The following is a 22,581-nucleotide window of genomic DNA, read 5'->3' as shown; positions in this document are numbered from 1 at the left end:
GCTAGGGCCCTGCCCATCTGCCTGGTCCACACACAGGGGAGGAGAATCCAGAGCAGGTATGACAGGAAGTCCTTCTTGTCTGGAGCCACATTCCCCTGTGTGTCCATTCTAGGCAACAGGAAAATATGGAACTTGACTGCTCTGGCAATAATACACCCCACACATGGTACCCTACCTCAGTAAATAAATTAGATGGGCTTTCACTCCAGATTGTAGATTGCATCCATTTGTCTGCTTTAATCAAACATGTGTCATATATTCGCGAGCTGTATTGCATTTAGAAAAAGGGTTTAACTTTACTTGTCACACACTTTGCTACTTTACCTGAAGTGGAGCGTTGTCAGTGGAATGTTAATGAGCAAAAAGGGCTGGTATTCATCCTCCAGGCCCCAATGTGGCCAAATAGTGGTGTATAGAAAGGCAAGCTTGTAAACATCTGTGTGCCTACCTATCTGCTAGCGGAGCCTTAGAAACAGGGGATGGAAACTAGGATTGTAATTTCGGCAGAGGTGAGGATTTTTTCCTCCTATATGACAAATAAATGAATAAATAAAATGTGCCCACCTTTCCATTAAAGGTATGGAAACGTAGCACTATAAATAATGTTTTTCCTTGAATGTTCTTTGGTGTTTTTGGCTTTGGAACAGCAAAATGATGGTATTCAGAACATGTATTACTATGGCAAATGCAGCAGACGGTCCAATTTGATGAGGGATTTGTACTCTTGCCCCCCACCCTGTCACCCCACATTTGCCATATTTTTATGGGGCTGCTTCCTATTATACCATAGAAGTCTTATACAATAGAAGAGCTTACCATTCTGAACATGTTTAATTATCTTCCCATCACCTTGCCCATAACTGATCAGTGAATAAAATATCCCCATGGTTTTAAAATCTTTTTTCATCATGCGCTAAAGCATTCTTCCTGGTTTATCCTGGTGTGGTTTTTGCTTTCATGCTCTATGGTGGTCTGTGTTGTAGCACATAATGTTCACCACATTGGACTTCAACTGTGTCCTGAGCTGTGTTGGGCATTGAGCCACATCAGAGTTAGCTCTGCTGTTTTACTTATTTGCGTGTGTTTAGTTTCTCAGAGACAGAAGAAAAATAGTTGGAGTAGGGAAGAGAGGAAAAGTAATGAAAGATAGATGTGTAGTGGTACAAATGTAAAAGCAAAATGTAAATGTAAAAAGGAAATGTAAAAGTGTTTCCTGTCAACAGACTGTAACTGGAGCTCACCAGGGATCTCAGGTTGATGTACAATGATGCTGGATATAAAACACCTGTCCCAAGACTCGGGGTCCTGGGACGGACCCTTAAAATAAAGTCTGAGCAAAGTTGGTGAAGCAGCAAAGGTTCATTAATTACTTGCAAGGATGGGTGTCCAAAGCAGGCACACCCAAATTCAGCAAAACACAAGTTTATATCACCTTCCTTTGAGCGAAAAGTTCCCTCCCCTGTCCTCCACTGGGTTACAGCCTATCACAAGCTCCTAATTAAAATACTAAAATCTCCTCCCCTGTTGGCATCTCCCATTCCCCTGAATTCAGGGACCATTACCCTTAATTACTTTTGCTGAAATAAGGAAGTGTGTTCCTATGCTCTCACAGATCTACCCAAGCAATAAAGCCACATCCTGACCACCCCTTAGGCGTACACGAGTCCTACCCTGCTGAAGCGTCTAGATAAACCACATTCTAGCAGCAAGCCGCCCTGTTTTCCCATCCCTATCACCTGAACCAGTGCCTATCCGCAACCGTACAAGTTGTGACGATTTGCTACACGGCAGACGAAAACCCAAATGGCAAGAGCCAATCAGCCAAGTGGGGAAAATTCCTGCTGTGCCCCTGTCCCAATGACAGACGACACACAACGGCATAGCAAGGTCAATCGCAAAATTGCTCTAAAAGTAGGGAGAGGTGGGTGGGTGTTCCGATGCACGCACCGAAAGAGGAAGCTCTGGGTCACGTGCATAGGTATATATAGGTCCCTCGATCTGTTTGGACTGTGCCCCATTGGCCAGATTGAACCCAACATCGAGGGACCTACCAATGGGGTGCTGTGGCTGTCCAATCTCACCCACCCACAACACAGGAGTTTGGTCTCCAGGTCTCACCGCAGTACGTGCCCTCTTTTAGGAAGGACACGGTTTATTGATTTTATACCACTTAATATATAAGAATATCTCTATGTGGTGTACAGAAAATCAAAGCAACAACATACAACTTAAGCAACAACAAATTTTACAATATAAAAATGTTACCTTGGTACAAAATTACTAATACTATAAACTGATGTCTTCTCCTCTCTCAGATTTCTGGCTCTCACCCAGGGCCCATTGCCTAGTCTTTTAGGCTTGTTTTCTATGGGCAGGCCCAAGGTGGATGAAGCATCCTCAGGCTGCCCACAACCGTATCCTTTTCAGCAGCCAGCTGTCCTCTCCACACCCAGTTCCAAGTACAGCAGCTTTATGAGTTTCCAAGGGTGAGAAAAGGATGCTTTCCCACTCACCGTTCTTTTTCCAGCCTTTCCCCTCTTCTCCTTCTGCTGCTTTTTAAACTAAGCTTATAAACTATGCAAATTACAATGCTTCTGAGTTCAATGGGAGATGAATAGCAACTTATGATTGCAGTTCTGAGGATAGGATACAGGGAACCAGGCCTTCTTGGTAGTGGCAGCCATCCTGTGGAACACCCTCCCGCCAGATGTCAAAGAGAACAACAACTACCAGACTTTTAGGAGACATGTGAAAGCAGCCCTGTTTAGGGAAGCTTTTAATGTTTGATGCATTACTGTATTTTAATATTTTGTTGGAAGCCACCCAGAGTGGCTGGGGAAGCCCAGCCAGATGGGTGGGGTATAAATAATAAATTATTATTATTATTATTACTACTACTACTACTACTACTACTACTACTATGTGTGGCAGCATGAGTCAGGGTATGGCGTCAAAAGAGAGTGTCAAAAGAGGTACATTCATTTAAATATACCTGAGTGTACCAAAAGCTCCTTAGACTTTGAAACTACAGTTCTAAAGATGAGAGAGGGTGCACACACACTCCAAGTGTGTATCTGTTTGCTACTTGCCTTCTTTTTTTCTCCTGGCATCACAGCAGATAATCATAAAGGGCCAACCAATAAACAGAACCACATAAAGGTCTGGTGAGACAGAATGGATCCCTGTGGGTTAGACCTGCTAGTGTTCAGCTTCTGTAACCTGTCACCCTCATGTGCTTCCTTGACTATATGCCCAGAATTCCACACCTGGAGGCATGTCTGTCACAATTCTCCCCTCCCCTTTGAAATCTGTCTACCCCTGGAAGATATTTCATGTTAGGTCTTGCACTACTGGGCTGCTATGGAAGTAATTATAAATTACTACCTCCCATTATATTAGATCAGGCATGTCCAAAGTCTGTTTCGGGGGCCTAATCTGGCCCGCCGGTCAGTTTAATCCGGCTCCCACAGGCAGTTTCTTCCCGGGGTTCTTAAAAAAAAAGTCAACAACTTTGGGGTAACATCCTAAAAAGGTCAACAACTTCTTTGGTCGGCCCTCATGCATGTTCACTTCATAAAATCTGGCCCTCTTTGGAAAAAGTTTGGACACCCCTGTGTTAGATTAACACTAGTGAGAGATCAACAAATCCCAGGCTCAATGTGTGGATAAGCCCTGTTGTCACACACAACAAACGTGGTGATGAGTTTTACCACTTCTGACTGCAGGCCTAGGCTTCCTTCACCTTGGGCATTTCTGCTCACAAAGGGTTAGCTAGTCAGAAAGAAGGCTAAGTAGAATGGTTTGCTCCCTAGTTTCCGCACCACCAACAAATGCACAGAAGACAGTGAGATTCTGTAACTTGTTGCACTTAATGTGTAGTCCATGACCCTTGTGCTAATTTGATAATGCATTTTTGAAAAGAATGGGTTGGGAACAGCAATTAAAACAATTTGATTTGCTAAGACTCCTCTGCTGGCATGGTAACTCCAGCTGAGCAGAATGGATCCGGTCTGTGATGTCATGTGAAGGAAGCATTGTGAGCTACTGCTCTGCTTCCCTAAGGTTGGTGTTTATTTCAGATATATGTGGCTAGCTACTTGGGTTCATTCCGTGGTCCTTCCCAGTTCAGCTGTGTGTGTGTGATATTTTGACTGGGACAGATTTGACCAGGAGACAGACTCCTTGCTTACTCCATTCTATGAGTCAGTTGATCTATAATGCCTATGTGGCAACCATTATACTCCCCCCCCCTGCAGACTTTGAATTTATTTGGGGCACCTCACCTCCTACCATGTGGTAGGTTATCCTTCTTTTGCTCTGACTGCCCTGAAATTTGAATGAGAGATACCACTCATGCAGTTTAGGAATGTTTTTATTGAATTAGGGAGGTTCACTGCTGCAGACTTTGAGAATCCATTGCATTTTATGTTCTGAGATCTATGGAGGAAGGGAGGTATACAAAATTAAATAATAATCATTGTAATAGATAAGAGTAGCTGCTGTATTCAAACTACTGCTCAGCCATGGGCATCTTGGGTAAGCTTGTACAAATCTGTGTTCCTGATCTGTAAAATAAAAACTATAGTGGCTTCTCTCTCTGAGGGTTTGTTTTGATGATCAATCATCCTGAAAATTATTCCTCCTCCTCCTCCTCCTCCTCCTCCTCCTCTTCTTCTTCTTCTTCTTCTTCTTCTTCTTCTTCTTCTTCTTCTTCTTCTTCTTCTTCCATTAAATCCATTGTAGTTTAGTACCATAACCACTGCTCAGCATGTGTGTGCATGGCTTGCTTTCTCAATAAGTTTAAGAATTTTGAGGAGGGGAGGGATTATGTGTAAGGAACATATCAGTTCCAGTGCATGGCTTGATTTTTCTCACTAATATTATCTTCAGATACCTTTCCCTGGTGTGTGAGTGGTGTTGCCTTGAGGAAACTATTTGACGAAGTTTATTTTATTTAATCCATTTCATCACACACACACACACACACACACACACACACACACACACACACACACACATCCAGTCTTTGCTCTGGGGGCTTTTGGCCCCTTCTAGCAATGGATTCCCCTTCTAGCAGAAGCTCTGTGAAATGTACTGGAGTTGACATAGAGCTCTGGATCAAATGGTATAACTCCAGCACCTGCTAGAAAATGCTGCATATTTGCAAGTTCAGGTGAAATATTGGCAATGACACTTGTAATGATCACATACAATGCAAAAAGGGGAAAAAGAACAAGTCTGTGTTTTGAAATGACTATAAAATGCAGGTGTGTAAATCCTTCAGGATATGTCAGACAGCGGATAACTGCTGCAAGCAGAAAGCCAGCAGGCAATAGCTCTTTCCCCTTAGAACAAACAAGCCCCCTGAGGACTGGTGTGGCAGAGTGGACTGCGTGTGGGCATGGAGAGGGCCTGGTTCAGATCCCACAAGGAATCCTGGGCTTAGCAATTTCACTTGTTTATTTGTTGATATTATTGTATGGTTGGATGTTTAAGACGTAAGGCACCTTGGCAGAGTATCACTTGGAAAGGCAGCTTATACATGTTTCTTTAAACCCAATCAATTCCCTGGTATGCATGAGGCTCACTGTGGGTGGTGGACAGTCCTGGATCTCCTGCCTTTTAATCTGCCTATAGAGCCATTGAGTCTCCCACAATCTTCATTTGCCCAGAGACCCTTGACTTAATATAAGCAGCAGTTTTTGCTAACAGACTGCAGGCCCAGGGCATCCTGTCTTTACCCCACAGCCCTGACAGCAAGTTCTTATTGTACTTTTATTTGATCTTTATTTGTATTAATAAGTTGTTTGGTTCTTTGGTGGACTTTGGACCAAAATGTGGCCCTCTGCATGTCTGCCTATATGTACCTCTATAGTATACATATAAATACATATGCAGGTGTTATGTCTATGCCACTGAATGCCAGTAGCCAGAAAACGCAGGTGGAGAGAGTACTGTTGTGCTGAGGTCCTACTTTTAGTCTTCTCAGGAACATCTGGCTGACCATGGTAAGAACAGGATGATGGGCTAGATGGACTTTTGCCTGGTCCAGGAGGGCTTTTTCTTGTATGTTCTATGGCAGGGGTGTCCAACAGGCCGGCTGCGATCTACCTGTCAATGGCGTGATGTACCTGGTCGATACTGGTTGATCGCAGGACCCTGATTGTCCCCCAAAGAAAGCTCAACAACTCTGGTCAATCCAATGGGTAGATCACTGCCAGTTTATTTATAGTGGGAGTAGATCACAGTCTCTTGGAAGTTGGACACACCTGTTCTATGGAGTTTAAATATATAAATTATAAATATATAAATTAATGTGTGCTGCTTGCATCATGGGCCTCTGCCCAGAGCCATATTTTAAGCAGCTAATAAGGCCCCTGTCAGTCTCTCAACCTGGATTGTTTGAGGTTAAAATAGGACTCTCCAGCTCCTGAGCTGCTCAGTGGAAGAACATTTCCCTTACATGTTGAGAATTATTTTTATAATTGTAAGGTTGTGCTAAACATGTCTTACAAAGTGTTGAAAATGAAATGGTCTGATCCTGACCAACCTTGGCTCTTGCCATCTGCTCTTTGTCTTCCTCCTCTGCAGGCAACTTTGTAAAGAATTTACGGATCTCTTGGCCCAGGACAGGACACCCATTGGCAATAGCAGGCCCAGCCCCATTTTGGAACCTGGGATTCAGAGCTGCTTGACTCACTTCAGCCTCATCACTCATGGCTTTGGGTCCCCAGCCATATGCGCTGCCCTGACTGCTCTCCAGAACTACCTGACTGAAGCTCTCAAAGGCATGGACAAGATGTTCTTGAACAACAACTCTGCTAACAGGCACACTTCTGGGGAAGGACCAGGTAGTAAAACTGGAGACAAGGAAGAGAAGCACAGAAAATGAAACAAAAACAAAAAACAAGGAAGCTAATGAAATTAGGGGAAAAATAAATAAAAGGAAAAGCAGAGAGAGAAATCTTTTTAAACAAACATTTTAATTTTAGCTTTAAAATATTGGATTGGGCTTTGGAAGAATTATACTAGGTAGGTCACACCCACATTATTTTATTTTAAAGGAAGTAAGGTCAGAGACGCACAATGGAAACAGGAACACAGAGGCTCAGTGGCTTTTGCAAAGGAACTTTTGAAGACAACTTCAAGGAATTTCCACTTCTGTTCTCCTGCAATCTTTTTGTGATAATTGGGGAGGGTGTGTGTGAAAAATGTCAATAGTAGGTAAAAACAATCAATAACTTATTGGAAGAATCTTTTTGATAATGTTGATATGTTGGCTGAGATACATAGTCTGTTTCTGTATAATTGTTATTTTTCAAAAAAAAAAGTCTATCTAAAGTAGAAAAATCAAAAAAACTAAGGGATAGATTTATTTTATATGGGACTGTCCCATTCAGAGCAAAGTGTCCTGTTTTCAGCTCAGACCAACTGTAGCCCCCTGACTTGGGTGATGTCTTGCCATTGCCACTCTGTGTCATCAGAATACCCAGGCCTAAGCTCTACCAATAGTCTCCGGCTTGCAGATTTCTTCACAGTGGGTTGAGGTAGCAGGAAATGAGAGCTCTGGGTCTGTTTAGACTAGAAACCATTATGGGGAAACCTAAAGCAGTGCATTTGCCTCTAACAAGTTCACATTCTGATGAAGTTAAAACGATACTTACTTGGAAGAGTATTTCAAATAAGGTTAGCTAAAAAGACAGTTATCGAGTGTCCCTATTTCAATGCAAACTACCTAAATTTCTGGGCTTACTGAAAACTAGATACTTTACATATTTATTCCTAAAATTCTGAAGCTGCAACTTTGCAAGTTTCACTGGCTGTTAGGATGTGTAAAGTTTGCATACAGGATCCAATGAGATTTTGATAACAAGGCGGTGAACTAACTTGGAATTAGGTGGTAACCTCCAGCATAACCTTTTTTTTAAAAAATGGAGATGTACATGTGAAAAAACGTTATACAGGAATGCAAAAGCTCTGAACACAAGAGGGGAAGCAAACTACATTCTCCTGCTTCTGGGTGATTCTTTTTAAAACCAATATGCACATTTTGCATTCATATATAACTTTTTTTATGTATTTATTCTCCATGAAGGTCAAATGCTACATCAGAACTGATCCTATGTTTGACCTATTTCCAAGTCCAGTTGCTGCAGTCTGACAATCCCTTGTAGATGCAGGACTTCAGATGTACACACAAATCTCTCCTGTTTGCAAGAGTTTCCTTTGCATTGCAATGAAACCACCTATCTCATTTGAGCAGATAGCTCAGTGGGCCCCACGAGAGTTGTACATGGAGGTGTGCCACTGAAGTGAACGGGAGCTTCTTGTGTGCATTCAAGTGCAGAGAACTGGCTGTTCTAAGACTGGGAACAATATGCTTAAGACAGAGGTGCCAGTCTGCTAATTGTTACTCTGAATGGATATTGGCTAATTCTCAACAATTCAGTTTGCTCTTTTTAATATGTCTCAGACTGCTCTCTCTCTCTCTCTCTCTTTTTAAAGAAGTATTAGTAACAGGAATGTCTTGATGAGTATGTGATTTCCTTCTCAGGAGTATGTACCCTTTTTATTTTCTTCTGTTTCCCAAAGCTTTGCCCGCTTGGCTTATGAGCTTCTTCAAAGAGGACTAGAACTCCCTACACATTTCATCAGGTACAGAGATGAAAATCCACAATTCTGACACTTTTCTTTTCAAATCAAAGCCAGTTGTTTTGGAATTCTGCAGGTGTACTTCTTTAAAGAAGCTCAAAGGGAATAGATTAAGCAAGGCAAAGGCAACTGAATGGGCAATGTCATATTGATAGGCAAATGCTAATTTATCCAATATATAGAAAAGATTTGGGGAGGGCCGATAATATTTGATGCACAGAATAACACAGGTTTGCTAAGTGTCTTTAGAGGAGAAGGAGGGGACTGAAGGTAAAGAGGATTCTTGAGCAATTTCCAGTAGCTTTGTTTAAGGAAATCTCTTTCCCCCAGGTTATTAAATGAGTTTTGCCGTTCTTGGTTTAGAAAAAAAACACATGTCTTGGGATGAGGGAAATCAACCAAATTCCAAGCATTTGCAGAAATTTAAGTGCATTACAGTATATTTTTAAAAGCTCCCCCCCCCCCCTTGTTTGGAATACCTACTAAAGTTATACTTCAGTGAAAGAAGATGAATTTTACCTTGCATGTTATCAGCTTGGAAATACCTTGTTGACTTGATAATGGCTATGGTGTTCCATGCATTTTGAAAAATCATTTCCCTTTTGTCACAGCAGCTTATGTCTATACATCATTTTGACTTAACATACTGAATTCATGCTAGGAGACGAGAATAGGATAAACACATTACCATGGCTGTAACTTCCATTATTTTTGGTAGAACTTCGTTCTACTTAAGCGAACACTTATGGATGGGGTCCATCTGTTTCACAGGGTAGTGTTTTACATTTGGAATTCAGTTTTCAAAAGCAATTTGGGTCCATGCAGTTTCTAATTTTAAAAATATGAAGGGTTATTTCTCACAATGTAAACTTTAAGAGTACAAGAAGTGACCAGTGCCCTAATTGAAATGGCTGCACATGTCTGTTTCACCATGTGTATAAATATTCAACACATATTCAGCATATAGCAGAACCATGCAGCCAACTGGGGTTCTGTACGGCATATACACACAGTGAAATATGCATGTGTAGTTGCTTGAAACATGAAGACATACATTCTGAATTCATCACCTCCTGTGTTCCAAACAGTATCATGCACAATGCAACTGCTGAATTATGTACACTGTGTTTTAGAACTGGTCCCTAAGATCTTATTTCCAACCTTTATAAACCATAAAGTACTTGAAATTAAGCCAATACTTTCCCATTGGATATTTCTGCCTGCACCGTGAAGTAAACTGTGTGTTGTTATTTGTAATCAGACATATTCAGAAGGTGATTAACTTGGAGTAGCTGTATATTGGATGTGATCAATTATCTAGGAAGCAAGTTTAATCAAAATGAGTAGAACTTCCAATGGGCCTTGGTCTAAATCGAAGTATTTCAGTTCAGCTGTGAGTGGAGCTTTACACACTGATCCTAAATGCACACCTGTATGCATGGGGATTTGCAACATTGCCAAGTTATGGTGCTGGTCCTCAAGTTGCTAATTTTAGAATGTCACTAGAACAAATTATGCAGGAGAGATTGGGCATAGTATTCTACAGCAGTATTGGAACCCAGACTGTCATACAATTCATGAAATGAGTTGATTAATCATATGAGTTTTAGTTGATTCATTGATTAAATGTTGGCCAAAACAATTGCCATGAAGCAAGAAGCATAGGTTTGCTTTTAGATAGTGGACACCATCTTATCTGATGCATTTTCTCCTATTTGAGAGAAAAGCAAGAATTAAGATGATGTTTAATATGGTGTATTGTTTTAATACTTTCCAAAGAATCAGGAAACGTTTAAAATATTAATTGATTAAATTCAGGCCCCCTAGTTGGAACTACTATTAGTGGGGCTGCTTTAGTTCAATAACTTCAGGCACATCCAACCAAAGTTGGTCCCATTTAGTTTTGGGGAGAATCAAGCATATGTTTAACTTGTTCCTATTGAAATCAATGGGACTGTAATGTGCTTAACGTTGACTAAACCTCACCCCATACTTTTTTGCTTCCTATATTTCTGAAATCTACATTCTGTACACTATACCATCTCAAAAGAGGGAGGAAGAAAGTAAACACACCTTTATTTGCAGTTGTTACCCTAAAGGGCACTTTTGAGGAGCTGAAGACAGCTGTGATAGTAATTAATGCTTTCCTGTTCTCATATTTGTTAGGTCTGACTCCGTACACTATCTTGGACAATTTATAAATGTAACAAAATCACCTTTATGCATCACAAGAATAATTTACTATGTTTCAGTCCACTGATCTGAACAAGAAAGAACCCAAACTTAATATCTTTAAAAAGGCCACCTGAAGAAATATTTCAGTGACTAAAAATAAAATAAAATAAAATCTAGGATAATTATTAACACTGAACTGAGGGAAACATTGTGGCACAAAAAGCAGAAAATCTACAAAGTTAAATGAGGAGATGTTTTGTCCTAATTGTAGTCAAACTGTCCTTAGGATGTAGGTACTGAGGCGGCCCCTGTGGTGTCCCCTCCAGATGCTGTTGGACTGCAACTCCCATCAGTCCTGATCACTGGCCATGTGGAGTAGGGCTGGTTGGTTTAGTAGTCTAGCCACAGCTGGGAGGCACCATGTTGGCTGCTCAGTGGTTACAACACATCACAAGACGGAAGCAAATCTCAGGGTTCTCCTGCCTCCTCTTCATTTGTCATTTTCCCCAGTTAAAGCGTCTGTGTTTACAAATTCTTCCTTAGCATTGACACTAGAATGGAGCTTAGAATCCTAAAATCATGGAGCAGTGTGCACATGCTGACCGAAAACCATAGGGCTGGGGTTGCCAACATGGCACAGAAGTGCCCTTAAGAATAGCCAGTGGCACTCACAAAGTCTCTGAGACCCCTCCCCCACTGACTGACTGTCCTCTTTGTCATTAGGTGGCATAGCTTATTACCTCCCCCCGCCACTTGAAAAGCCTATAGAGGAAGGAGGATGTTGGAAGAGCCTTAGCTCTTTCCTATTTCTGTTTCAGCTCCATGTGCTTCTTAAGGCTCAGGTCAACATGTGAACAAAAAGTCGAGCAACCAAGAAGGCAGGAGGGACAGGAGAGCCATCTAGGAGACGGGGGCAGGAAAGGAGAATAGCCAGAGGGGATAAAGTGGTGCACCACAGGAACTGGGAGAGAAAATGCCACAGCATGAAAGCATGGACCCTAGGCATGGATACTCATATTTTTACACCTTTCAAAATGTGTCCACAGCTGTGTTCGGTGATTTGGGTGTGTTTGTTGGCATCCTGTGTAAAAACCGTGAAGATCTGTGCCTTCGATGTTTTTGTAGTGCTGGAAAGTACCGGATCTGTAATTTTTTTTACTGTGTAGTCTGCCACTGTAAGCTTTCATTTCTTGACTGTGCTTTTTGTTGGGAGGGGGTACACAGGGTAAATTCATGGAAATTCAAGAGGCCCTTTAAAAATTCTGCTGGAACCAACTTTAACTCTCACCTGGAAAGACTGAACCAGGGAGGGAAGGAGAGAAGCAGCCACAGAGGATGTTGCCCACAGAACTCTCTCAAAATCCCCAATATGCCTGTGGACCCAAAAATCTTGGTGATGCCTGCCCATAGGGACATATACCAATTCTGAGCATTACTCCATTTAACTCACTACTGTCTATAGCAGCTTTCCCAAAACTAGTGCCCTCCAGCTGTTGTTGAACTATAATCACATCAGTCCTCACCGTCAGCCATACTGGCTGGGGCTGATGGAGAGTGGAGTCCTACAACATTTGAAGGACACCAGGTGAGGCAATACTGAACTGCACGGACTGGCAGTCTCCAATGTTTCCGATAGGATTCTTTCCCAGCCTTCCTGAAGATGACTGGGATGGAACCTGGGACCTTTTGTGTGCACCCAGCATGCACTACCAGTGAGCTACATCTCTTCCCTACACTTTATAATAGTTTTAATCCTTATTTCCAGTGTGCACTCAGTTGTCTCTGCTGCTAAAAGCTGATAATCTGACTCCTCTTTCTCTAAAAGCTATGTATGTTGTTTTTCCTCAAAGAAACCATATTTATCCAGTTTCATAGATACCTTGAGTATGTGGAGAGTCTATATAGTACCAGAAATTTAAAGGGTCACATTATATATACCCTGGCCTGGCTTGCTGCAACAGCAGCATTTTAAAATAATGACCATCTACATACCTGGGGGTAAATGGATGCCATCTTAAAGTCATTCATGAATAAATTCCATTGGTCTAAATGAGATTTATTCATGGATAAATGATAACTCTTGGTACTTTTTTATTAAAAAGACAAGCAAAAAAACCAACAACCCATGAAGTGAATTTAAGCATCTCCAGTCTCTGCAAACAACATGGCACCTAAGCACAGCCTTTACAGTTCTGCTGACCACCTAAAAGGATTTACATAGCATCACCAATTCTTGGGTCTTGCTTCCTACATTTCAAGGGATGTTGCTAAACCATTCATTTGGGTACCTCCATAAATTGCATTTATGGCATCTAGTGGCGGTGGAGGAGGAGCATAAGAAGTTGCCTCTTCCACTATCGTCCAGGCAGCTGGAAAAACTTGAACATTTTCATTTTAGAGTGGAGAACCTAACTTTGATTGCCAGCAACGTCCACCAAAACATTAAGTTCTAGACAGAGATGCCAACTGAGCAGAACCCCCCAAAACTACTCTGACCTGCTTGTGAATCTGCAACAGCCACCTGGTATGCAGGAATTGCGAGAAGTGTGAGAAGATGAAACATATCGCTTATTCATTCTCACATATTAAGTTGCTACTAAAGGCACAAGTACCAGGGCTGGTACAAAAGCTGGCAACCCTAGTCCCAGATAATCATTTCTACTTAAAAGTAATGGAATTTAAAGCTATGATTTACACACACACACACACACACACACACACACACTGTGGGGATGGCTGGTAGTAGCAGATAGCCACTGATAACCTTGCTGAATTTGTATACAACCTTTTTAATGGCAGAGCTCCTGTGCCTGTTGATTAATGGAAATCCAGAATGGGAAGTTTTCCCTTTGCTGCAGCTGCCTGCTGGGGATACTTTACCTGTTCAATTTCTACCTGCCTCTATCATTAATGGGGCTATTAAAGGAAGGGGTGGGGAGAGCTGACCAGGTAAGCTTCTTATAAATTTTCATATTTATCCAGGGCCTGTAGACACCTACGTTTCTCATGAGGTGTACATCTAAGAAACAGGTTTTGTCCCTCACTGGAGAGCCAGAGTTAATCTCAGTGGCAAAATTGTTTTTATTGTTGAGTAACAGGTAAAATGGCTCCTAGTTTCCAAAACTTGAAAGTGCTGCATAACTATTAGTAGTGCAATCTTACACATGTCTACTAAGAAGTAAGTTGCACTGAGCTCAATGGGACTTGATCCCAGTTACATATGTATAGGATTGCAGCTGAAATTACCATGCATTTCCAATGTCCTTTTTACACTCCCTCCCCCACAACTCCTGGTAAACAATTTCCACTGTCCCTTCTTCATTTCATTATCCTCTGACTTCCTTATTCATTCCGTCTCCTCCGAAACGAGCACACACACACACCTGCCATTTTAGGCTTATGCTCCATGCATTTGACAAAGTGAAATTTAGCCCATGAAAGCTCATGCCATTAAAAGAAAGCTGGCCTTTAGGATGCCACAAGATCCTTCATTCTTTTTGCAACTCAGTAGAGGACACTTTTGCTATCACTGCTGGAAAAAGCTGTGCTGGTTAGGTTTTTGCCAGTTAAAGAACTGTCAAATGTACAAAGACTCCATACTATGGGAAGGACCCTAGTGATCAAGATTGCCCTGCTGTCATATTGGAAGCAAATGGATAAATTGTGCCTTTTTAAACAATGAGAAGTAAGGTTGTACTGTTACTTTTGCATCCAGTCCTAAACACCTTTCACTTGGGAGGGATTTGGTTTAAATAAAAATTCATTTCAAGGCTATGCATTTAGGGTCATGATGTGCTCATGGACAATAGTGCAGTGATCCTGATCTTAGTAATCAAACTACCTATTATATGCAGGCAGTATGATTTCTTACCCTCCACCCCAAACTTTAAAAAGAGAGAAAGAAAAGGGAAATCAGTAATCTTATGGGGAGGGGGTGAATAGAAAGGGACCATTTAACCCTTTGCTCTCATGACAATTTCCCATTCAAAATTGCCCCACTCAAGTGTCTCTCCAATGTTAATTACCGGTAGGTAGTCTCCATTCTTCACTAGGGAAAGAAGTCAGAGAAGTAATTGCTTGCCCCAAGGCCAGAATGAAGGAAGTTGAACTTGCACCTCTCACCTTTTCTGCTTTCCTGCTCAGCCCTTTTCTCCTCCTCTTCTTGGCACCTTCCATTAATACATCTCTCTAGTGCCATCTTTGCCAATCTGGATTTCTCCAGATGTTCTGAACTACAGATCTGGGCCACCACAGCCTGGGGCAGATGGAAGCCGTAGCCTGAATTATCTGGAGAGCACCAGGTTGGGGAAGGGTGCTCTAGGAGGAGAGGCCTTGCAAATAGTTGGAGAAACAAAGAACCCTTGAAGGAGAAGTGCATATGCCCTTGGCAATGCCATTTGCCCCTTTAGGAACAGATACAAGAACAGCCAAGCGCCAGTGTCCATTCAACTTTCCTTTTTGCTAGATTATCAGTTAGGCTGCAGCCTTATGCCTGCTTTCCCTGGGAGTGATCTACTTGCATTTAACTGAGCAGGATTTACTTCTGGCTAGGCATGTATACAGTTAGATTGTTAGTTCACAGAGCACCAGTTCAGGGCTGAGCATTACCAATCCTGTGTCTGGTTGCTAAGTGACTTGCTCTCTTAGGAGTGTGCAGGATTGCAGCTAAACATCTGAATAAACACACTTTTAGTTGATTGCCTAAGGTGTTTTCTTGACTGTTTGGCCAACGTCCACCACCAGCCTCCCTCTGAGAACAATGTAGGCCTCCCTATGTGTCTAATCAAATGCAATTTTTCTCTTCTGAGTCATGATGAAAATAATTTCTATTCCTCTTTTTTGGAGGGAGGGGTGTTCTTAAAACCCGTCTTGTTGAATCAATGCATGTACATAGTTTGTTTTGGGATTTTTTATTTTTATTTTGAGGCCATCAGCACTGAATACCCTTTTCTGAAGGACAGCTCTGATTAAAATCAATCTTCTACTCTTAACATTTCAATATATGCAATTAATGAATTAATGTTTTAATTGCACTGATGAATGTTCTTGGCCATGTTTATAAAATATTATTTCTCCTGGTTGACGTTTATTCCAATATTATATCATGCTCATGTGTTGTTGTTTTTTTTAAAAAAGTTTAAAACAATCATGTGACTTAGAGAACTGCAGATGGCTAAAGTCAACCTTCATAGTGTAACCCTTTGTGTGCCAGCGTGTCTATCGCCACTCTATTAAGCTCATTTATGTGACAGTAAATCACGTTGCATTCAGTGGGTTACACATTCCAGCAATGAGTTTTAGGAAGCAAGGTTTGAAGCTGAAATTATAAGACAAATAGATATACCGAATATAGGAGTGTGAAATCTACAGTCTCTCCTTTCTATGCCAAAATCGAGTCCTTTATTTAAATCAAAGCAAAACCAACATCTACTCTTCTTGAATAGTCTTTCCATAAAAATGAAAAAATGTCATCGGTTTTAGTGACTCTTAGAAAAGAAGGGGGGGGCAAACGCGGAGAGGCATTCAATGATGAGTTTGTATATATTTATTTATGCTTAATTTAACGGGATTGTGTAAATATGGCGAGCAAGTAGTTTTGGGGTTATTTATCTGTGACTATACCTCTGTGAATGGGTGGGGAATTTAAACCAAGAAGAAGAAAAACGATCAAAAAGACAAAAAAAAATTACAAACGCTTGACTCTAGATAGTACCCAATCTGATCTTTTTTCTGTTCTTTATAGACAAGCTGTTATGGTAATGGGTAGAAATTGGTTTCTTGTCCAGTGATGACCTGATTTACATAAATAATAATAATACGAATTTTAAAAAAAAAGATTGTTGTGTTTTGTTGTATTTTCCTCTTCAGATATTTTTTCCCCTTTTTTAAAAACTATGTTGGTGCTGCTTCATTTCTGAAGATGGATTTACTTCCGCAGCCAAGACAAAATCTTTTCTTTCCCAGTCTGGACTTTGGGAAATTCAGGACCCGGTTCTACAGTGGAAAGAAATAAACGTTGCTTCTCAGAAGTGCTGCCCCGTTGACTGTGTCTGATTCCTCTCCCAAGTCGCCTGCGACCCTAGGCCGCTGCCCCCCTCCCGCCTCGCCCCACACCTCGGCTTTGCTGTCGCCTCCGCAGCGCAGACTTGCCTGGAAGGCGGCTCTTCGCGAGCGCGTTGCCTTCCAGGGATCCCGGGGAACTCCGGTCCTCGCTCGCTCCAGGCTCGGGGCGCGGCGGACTCCAGCTGCGCTTTGGACGCGCGCTGGGCAGAAGCCGGCGGCGCCCGCGAACTCCTTTGGCAAAGGAGCAGGCCGGCTCGCTCCCGCCCAAAGAGCTGCTTCCAGTCTAATGGACACATGCTCGGCCTCTTCATCCTCACCAGCCAACGAAAGCACCGCAGATTAGGAAGGCAAGCCTTCCAACACACACAGCCGGCCCACCCCGAGGCAAGGTGAGGCAAGCGCCTTAGGCGGCAGCAGTTTGAGCCTCCAATGAATGCATGGCCTCCTACCACTGCCCTTAGGGCAGCAACAGCTGAGGGGGGCTTCTTGGAGGCCGGATTCCTTCGCAGCCCCTCACCCCCCTGCTGCCTCTACAGCGCCTCTTGGCGAAGAGGAGCCACTGCCAGTCTCCTCCCACCCTGGTTCCAGAAGTGGATCTTCACTCCTTCTTCCCTGGTAGGGGAGAAGCGCACCATTTTGCGGTTTGCCACACGGCCACGCCCCCTCTCCCCCTCTCCCTCCCCACACAGAAGAAAGCCTACTCCGAAGCAAGTCCCATTGAGTTCAATGGAATTTACCCCAAGTCAGAGTTTCTGCATTGCAGCATTAGTTTCCTAAACGCTCCATTCTTCATCAGGCCTAAAAGAACAAACTGTAAACACAAACACACAGGGATACCTATAACCATACAAACAGCACCCCCCACTCCCAGTCCAGTGTAAAAGGATTGGTCAATCCAAACAGAAATATTCTCGGAACTCCACTCCGGGCCCTAAACATTCTGAAATAGAGGTCCAATAGTCTTATATTGTTTCAAAGTACGCTACTCAGTTCAGTTTGTTGGCCTGATGGCACAATCGCCTGAGCAGTTGCTCACCCCTTTTGCCATTAAAGTAGCTTGAATATACTGCAGCCTCGTCCACGTTCTGGAAAAGGTTCACACGGTCGGTCTAGATTCAGCGAAGCCTGCTCACCCCTCATTCGGTCCCGTTCAGTTTTAGAGCCAGTCAAGTTAAGGGAAGGTTAGAGAATTGATTGAAAGCGTTACCATTTTCCAGCCCACGAAGAAACTCTCTCCCTCCCCCCCCTTAATATTCTCCATTATTCTGTAGGATGACTTTATTGCTCAATATTCAAAATATCACGCAGAGAGAGGAGGGTCGGGGGGATTCTCTCCAGTTTTATGAGACTGAATCCGAGCAACGGTTTTTTGTTGTTGTTCTGTCCCCGCCAAACATCCCCGCGGCTGGTGTCACGACGTGACCTACTTTGAAGCCTCTGGAAAGGGCCACGTTTGCATTTTACAGCTGCAATAAAGAAGGCACATATTGGGAAGAATCCTGTATAGTAGACAGTGGAAGGGAGCGATTACTAGGCGAAGGTAACCAGGTGAAGCTCAAATATTTGGACTTAGATCCATGTGCATCCCGATTCTAAACACATTTGCCAGGAAATGCGATCGATTTCCATGTCAATGCTTAGAATCAGAGAGAGGGAAAGGCGTCTAGTCTAACCCGATGCAGGAAATCCGCTCTGAAAGATGTTGACCACCCAACCCCCGAAGCAGAGTTCTCCACCGTCCGAGGCAGTTTGGCCCACAAACACAAATACCCGCCTAGGAAAGGCTAACGCAGGTTCCTGAATCTTTCTGATTTCTGTTACATTGTAAATGCGTTTCCTCTTTGCTAGTCTCCGCAGAGCGTCCTTCCAAATACGGTTGGTTTCCTAGGCAGCGGCCTGGAAAGGCTGAGATGCATCCTAACCCTGCCGTGCCGGCCTCTACTATCGGCGCGAGACTTGTTGCCAAGGGCTTCAGGCGCCCCAGTTTAGGGGCAAGGGATGCGCTCTCCTTTTTAGGCTGAGCTGTAAGGGCTGGGTATACACGACCTTCAGAACACATTCCAAGCACACTGGAAGAGTTCTGGGTACTGTAGTTTAGCCTACACAGAGTTCCAATTCGCAGCAACCCTTAACAGGCTACAGCGCGCAGAATTCTCTGATGGGCTCCGAATGCGCTTTAAAGGCATCGTGTGTCCGCAGCAAGGAAAACAGCCGATGGCGTCGCCCGCAAAAGCGAGAGACTCAGGCGTCCTTTCTCACCCCTGTTTCCCGCCTTGCAGCAGGAATGGTTCTGAAGGGAACTTTCTGAATGGAAAGCCCCCAAAGGACGCCGCGCTCCGATTGGCTGGCAAGCACGAAGGGAAGTTTGGTTTGAGAGCCAGTGTGGTGTAGTGGTTAAGAGCGGTAGTCTTGCAATCTGGGGAACCGGGTTCGCGTCTCCGCTCCTCCACATGCAGCTGCTGGGTGACCTTGGGCCAGTCACACTTCTCTGAAGTCTCTCAGCCCCACTCACCTCACAGAGTGTTTGTTGTGGGGGAGGAAGGGAAAGGAGAATGTTAGCCGCTTTGAGACTCCTTAAAGGAAGTGAAAGGCGGGATATCAAATCCAAACTCTTCTTCTCTTGTGAGCAAGGGAAGGGGTAAAAAGCGAAAGCAGTGAATGAGCTGCCCAGTCCTCTGTCGTCCCTCCACTCTGAAAGAAAAAGGGCGCAGCCGATTTAGAGAGGAGAGGAGACCCATAGAAACCCATAGGCTTAAGCTGGTCGCGATGAAGCGACTCTCCTTAGATTGCATCGCAATAACAATTTAATAGCGCCGGCACGGAGAGGGGAATATTCTTCCTCGGGGTTTTGTCCCCCACACTGCCCCACGGTTACACTAAAGTTGGTGGGAACCTGATCCTCGGCACCACCATCAGAAGTACCTCATAAATGCGCATATCTGCGCATCAGTAAACGCCTCTCATTTTAGAGTGACTAGCCTAGCCGCCTAGACGGGTGGGCGGATAATAAGTCTGAAAAAGTAATTGAATAATAATAAAAAAAAGTGTCATGACTAATTTTGAGGGATCTGGGCCACCAGTGTATGAGAGTTAGGAGAACTGGGTTTTCAGCTCTTTCTTTCTTTCTTTCTTTCTTTCTTTCTTTCTTTCTTTCTTTCTTTCTTCCTTCCTTCCTTCCTTCCTTCCTTCCTTCCTTCCTTCCTTCCTTCCTTCCTTCCTTCCTTCTTCTTTTCTTTTTAAAAAAAGTTCTTGAAAAAGTATGAAGGTATTTTCTTATTTTAACCTGGCAGTACGTTCCACTGAAATAAAACAAAAGGCCCCGATCTAGCCATTATTTGTGACCCGAGTCCTATCGGAAGCAATGGAGACCAGCAAGTTCCTGGCAGCCGGCTTTGCCGCATTGTTTTCTATGGGACGGTCACGACTAACTTAAGTGGACTGGAGCTACGTGTTTAGGATCCGGATGTAGGATCAACATTGGAATGAAACGTAGAGGTGAGCCGCCCTTCTCTTAATAGGAAATCCAATCTTCCTTTTCATCCTTACGGCTCTGTCCCGTTCGTTTTATGTTATGTTGATAGAACCCCACCAATAACTTACCTTTGTCCGGAATTGTTTTCGGGACTGTACTAAATTTCTAATCTATTTTCCACACTGTCCCCATAAAAGATCATTTATTTTCTCTGTTCTGAATTAGCAACTGGCAGCGCAGGCCTAACCACGTCTACTCGGAGGTAAGTCCTACTGAATTCAACGGGGCTTACTCCCAGGGTAAACGGGCTTAAGACTGCCACCTCAGACGTTTTCCTATAGCGAGCCTTCATCTTGATTCCTGCGGTATAAACAACGTATTGTGCCGCCGGTTTGAAACACATCTGGCGTTCTGCTTCTCTCTGAATTTCTGACTCCGTCTATTTGCATACTCTTTGACTGAGTGGCCCATCCTCGGGAACTGGGTAGCAGTCAAATCGATGGCAATGTTGATGCGTTTGGGACGCGGGTGAGAGATCCTAAGCCTGACTTCTTGTCATTTGATTAAAGAATTCTCCGAAGAGCCAAGCTGATTTTTAAAACCGATTAATAGGTTCAATTGAAATGCACCTGCTTATTAGGAAAACCTAAATTTATGTTTTCTTCATTCTCCCCCAAAGGTATGAAAGTAACACCTTTTCGAGAGAATGAAGAAAATGTACTCCTAGGAGTAAAAGGGGTCGGGATAGTGTTTAGCCTCACTCATTAAAATTGCCCTCCACTGATTAATCAACCAAAATGTATCCATAATTTCGAACATATAACTCTCCCTTCCTCCCCAAGAGGAGCCCATGGCGGTTCACAATAGACACATTAAAACAATTTAAAACGACACTATGACGTAATGATTACAGACAGCAGTGAAAACCAGCAGTGTAAAACCAACACTAGTTGCCTATTACCCTCCCAAATGAAAGGACTCCAGCTTGCAACTGTAAAACAACAACAACAACACAACAACACCCTTCAGGTGTAAATCAGCCGTGAGCCTCACACTCGAATGTCCTCGTGGCCACTAAGTCACTTCTAAAAGGTAGATTGGCCCCATTAATGCTTTTCAGCTGCAACTACCCCACAGCCCCGGAACGCATTGGCTTCATTCAGGCAGCGATAAGTGCAAGAAGGGGCTGGTGGATCTCGGGGCGCCATCCCAGCCCACGATAGACTGTGGGCGGACACCTCTGCTCCGTCTCCGGGCTCTGTGGTAGACACAGTATGCTTCAAAGCACACTTGGTGGCACATTCTTTCCCTAGAATTCTGGTCGCTGTAGTCTACCCTCCACAGAGTTACCCTTCCCAGAAGCCCTTAACAAACTGCAGTGCCCAGAATTCTTTGGGGGAGAGAAAGCGCGTCGAATGTGCCTTATAAAGGCTGGATCTGGGTGACTATTTAAAACTAGCTGAGAACACAGAGACATTCAGGATCCCATGCGAGGTGCCTGGGAAGCCAGAACCATCACTTCCACTTCCGTGTGGAACAAAGCCAAACAATGAGAACAGAAATCAGCTATAAACAAGCTTGCTAGTAGCTGGCCCCTTTGGAGCAGGGCTGGGGAGGCTGTAGCTCCCCAGATGGGGCCCCACTGGCCGGGTTGGTTGGGGCTGATAGTTGGTTGGGGCGGTAGTTCTGTCCTCCTGCAACGACCGATGCATGTTTCCTGCATTGCAAAGGGTTGGACTAGATGACCCTCAGGGTATCTTCTAACTTTATGATTCTATGATCGAACTGCCCGCTCCAGGTTTAGCTCCTGGTCTGCAGGGACAGCCTGGAAAGTGTCGCACTTCCGGGTAATGCTTCCTGCATGCCAGTTCAGCAACTCTCATAATTGCGAGCGAGAGATATTAATTTGTCTGGAAATTCTATTTGATTTCCACGGAGAGAGAGAGACGTAACACCATTTAGAGATGTATCATCCCAGGTAAAATCTGTTTTTGGGGGGGACTCGCAGACGATTCTTTTAACGAATGCAAGCGAACGTCGGGAACTGCGGAGTAATTACTGTTGAGGTTTCTAATTGCAGCGGATAATACACTCTTTAAATGCTTCAGGCACTAATAAAACGGCCTGCAAGACAATTAAGACGGTCCTTGGATTTTTTAAACCTAAATCCCATTTGATTTCCCGGAAAGCCTGCTTCACGCTAAGCAGCTGGGTATACT

The 22,581-nt window shown here is 43.4% G+C and overlaps 1 protein-coding gene across 5 annotated transcripts in view; it reads left to right on the top strand.

Annotated features, from left to right (window-relative positions):
- The window catches only part of TFAP2B (transcription factor AP-2 beta), a 61,483-nt gene extending 44,627 nt beyond the window's left edge, over positions 1-16,856 (top strand). For 2 of the 5 annotated variants that reach the window (XM_028721942.2, XM_028721936.2), the window contains 2 exons: positions 6,592-6,851; positions 8,593-16,856. In XM_028721942.2, the coding sequence (XP_028577775.1) occupies positions 6,592-6,851; positions 8,593-8,633 (301 nt within the window). In that variant the 3' untranslated portion in view covers positions 8,634-16,856. Of the gene's footprint in view, positions 1-6,591 lie in introns of all 5 variants that reach the window. The other 3 variants (XM_028721943.2, XM_028721940.2, XM_028721937.2) reach the window with 2 other exon arrangements.
- Positions 16,857-22,581: the final 5,725 nt, after the last annotated feature.

The sequence above is a fragment of the Podarcis muralis genome, chromosome 3, assembly GCF_964188315.1.
Source record: "Podarcis muralis chromosome 3, rPodMur119.hap1.1, whole genome shotgun sequence".
In the NCBI taxonomy this organism is placed as follows: Eukaryota; Metazoa; Chordata; class Lepidosauria; order Squamata; family Lacertidae; genus Podarcis; species Podarcis muralis.
The sequence above is the reverse complement of the archived record's forward strand: the minus strand, read 5'-3'. Positions and strand labels throughout refer to the sequence as shown.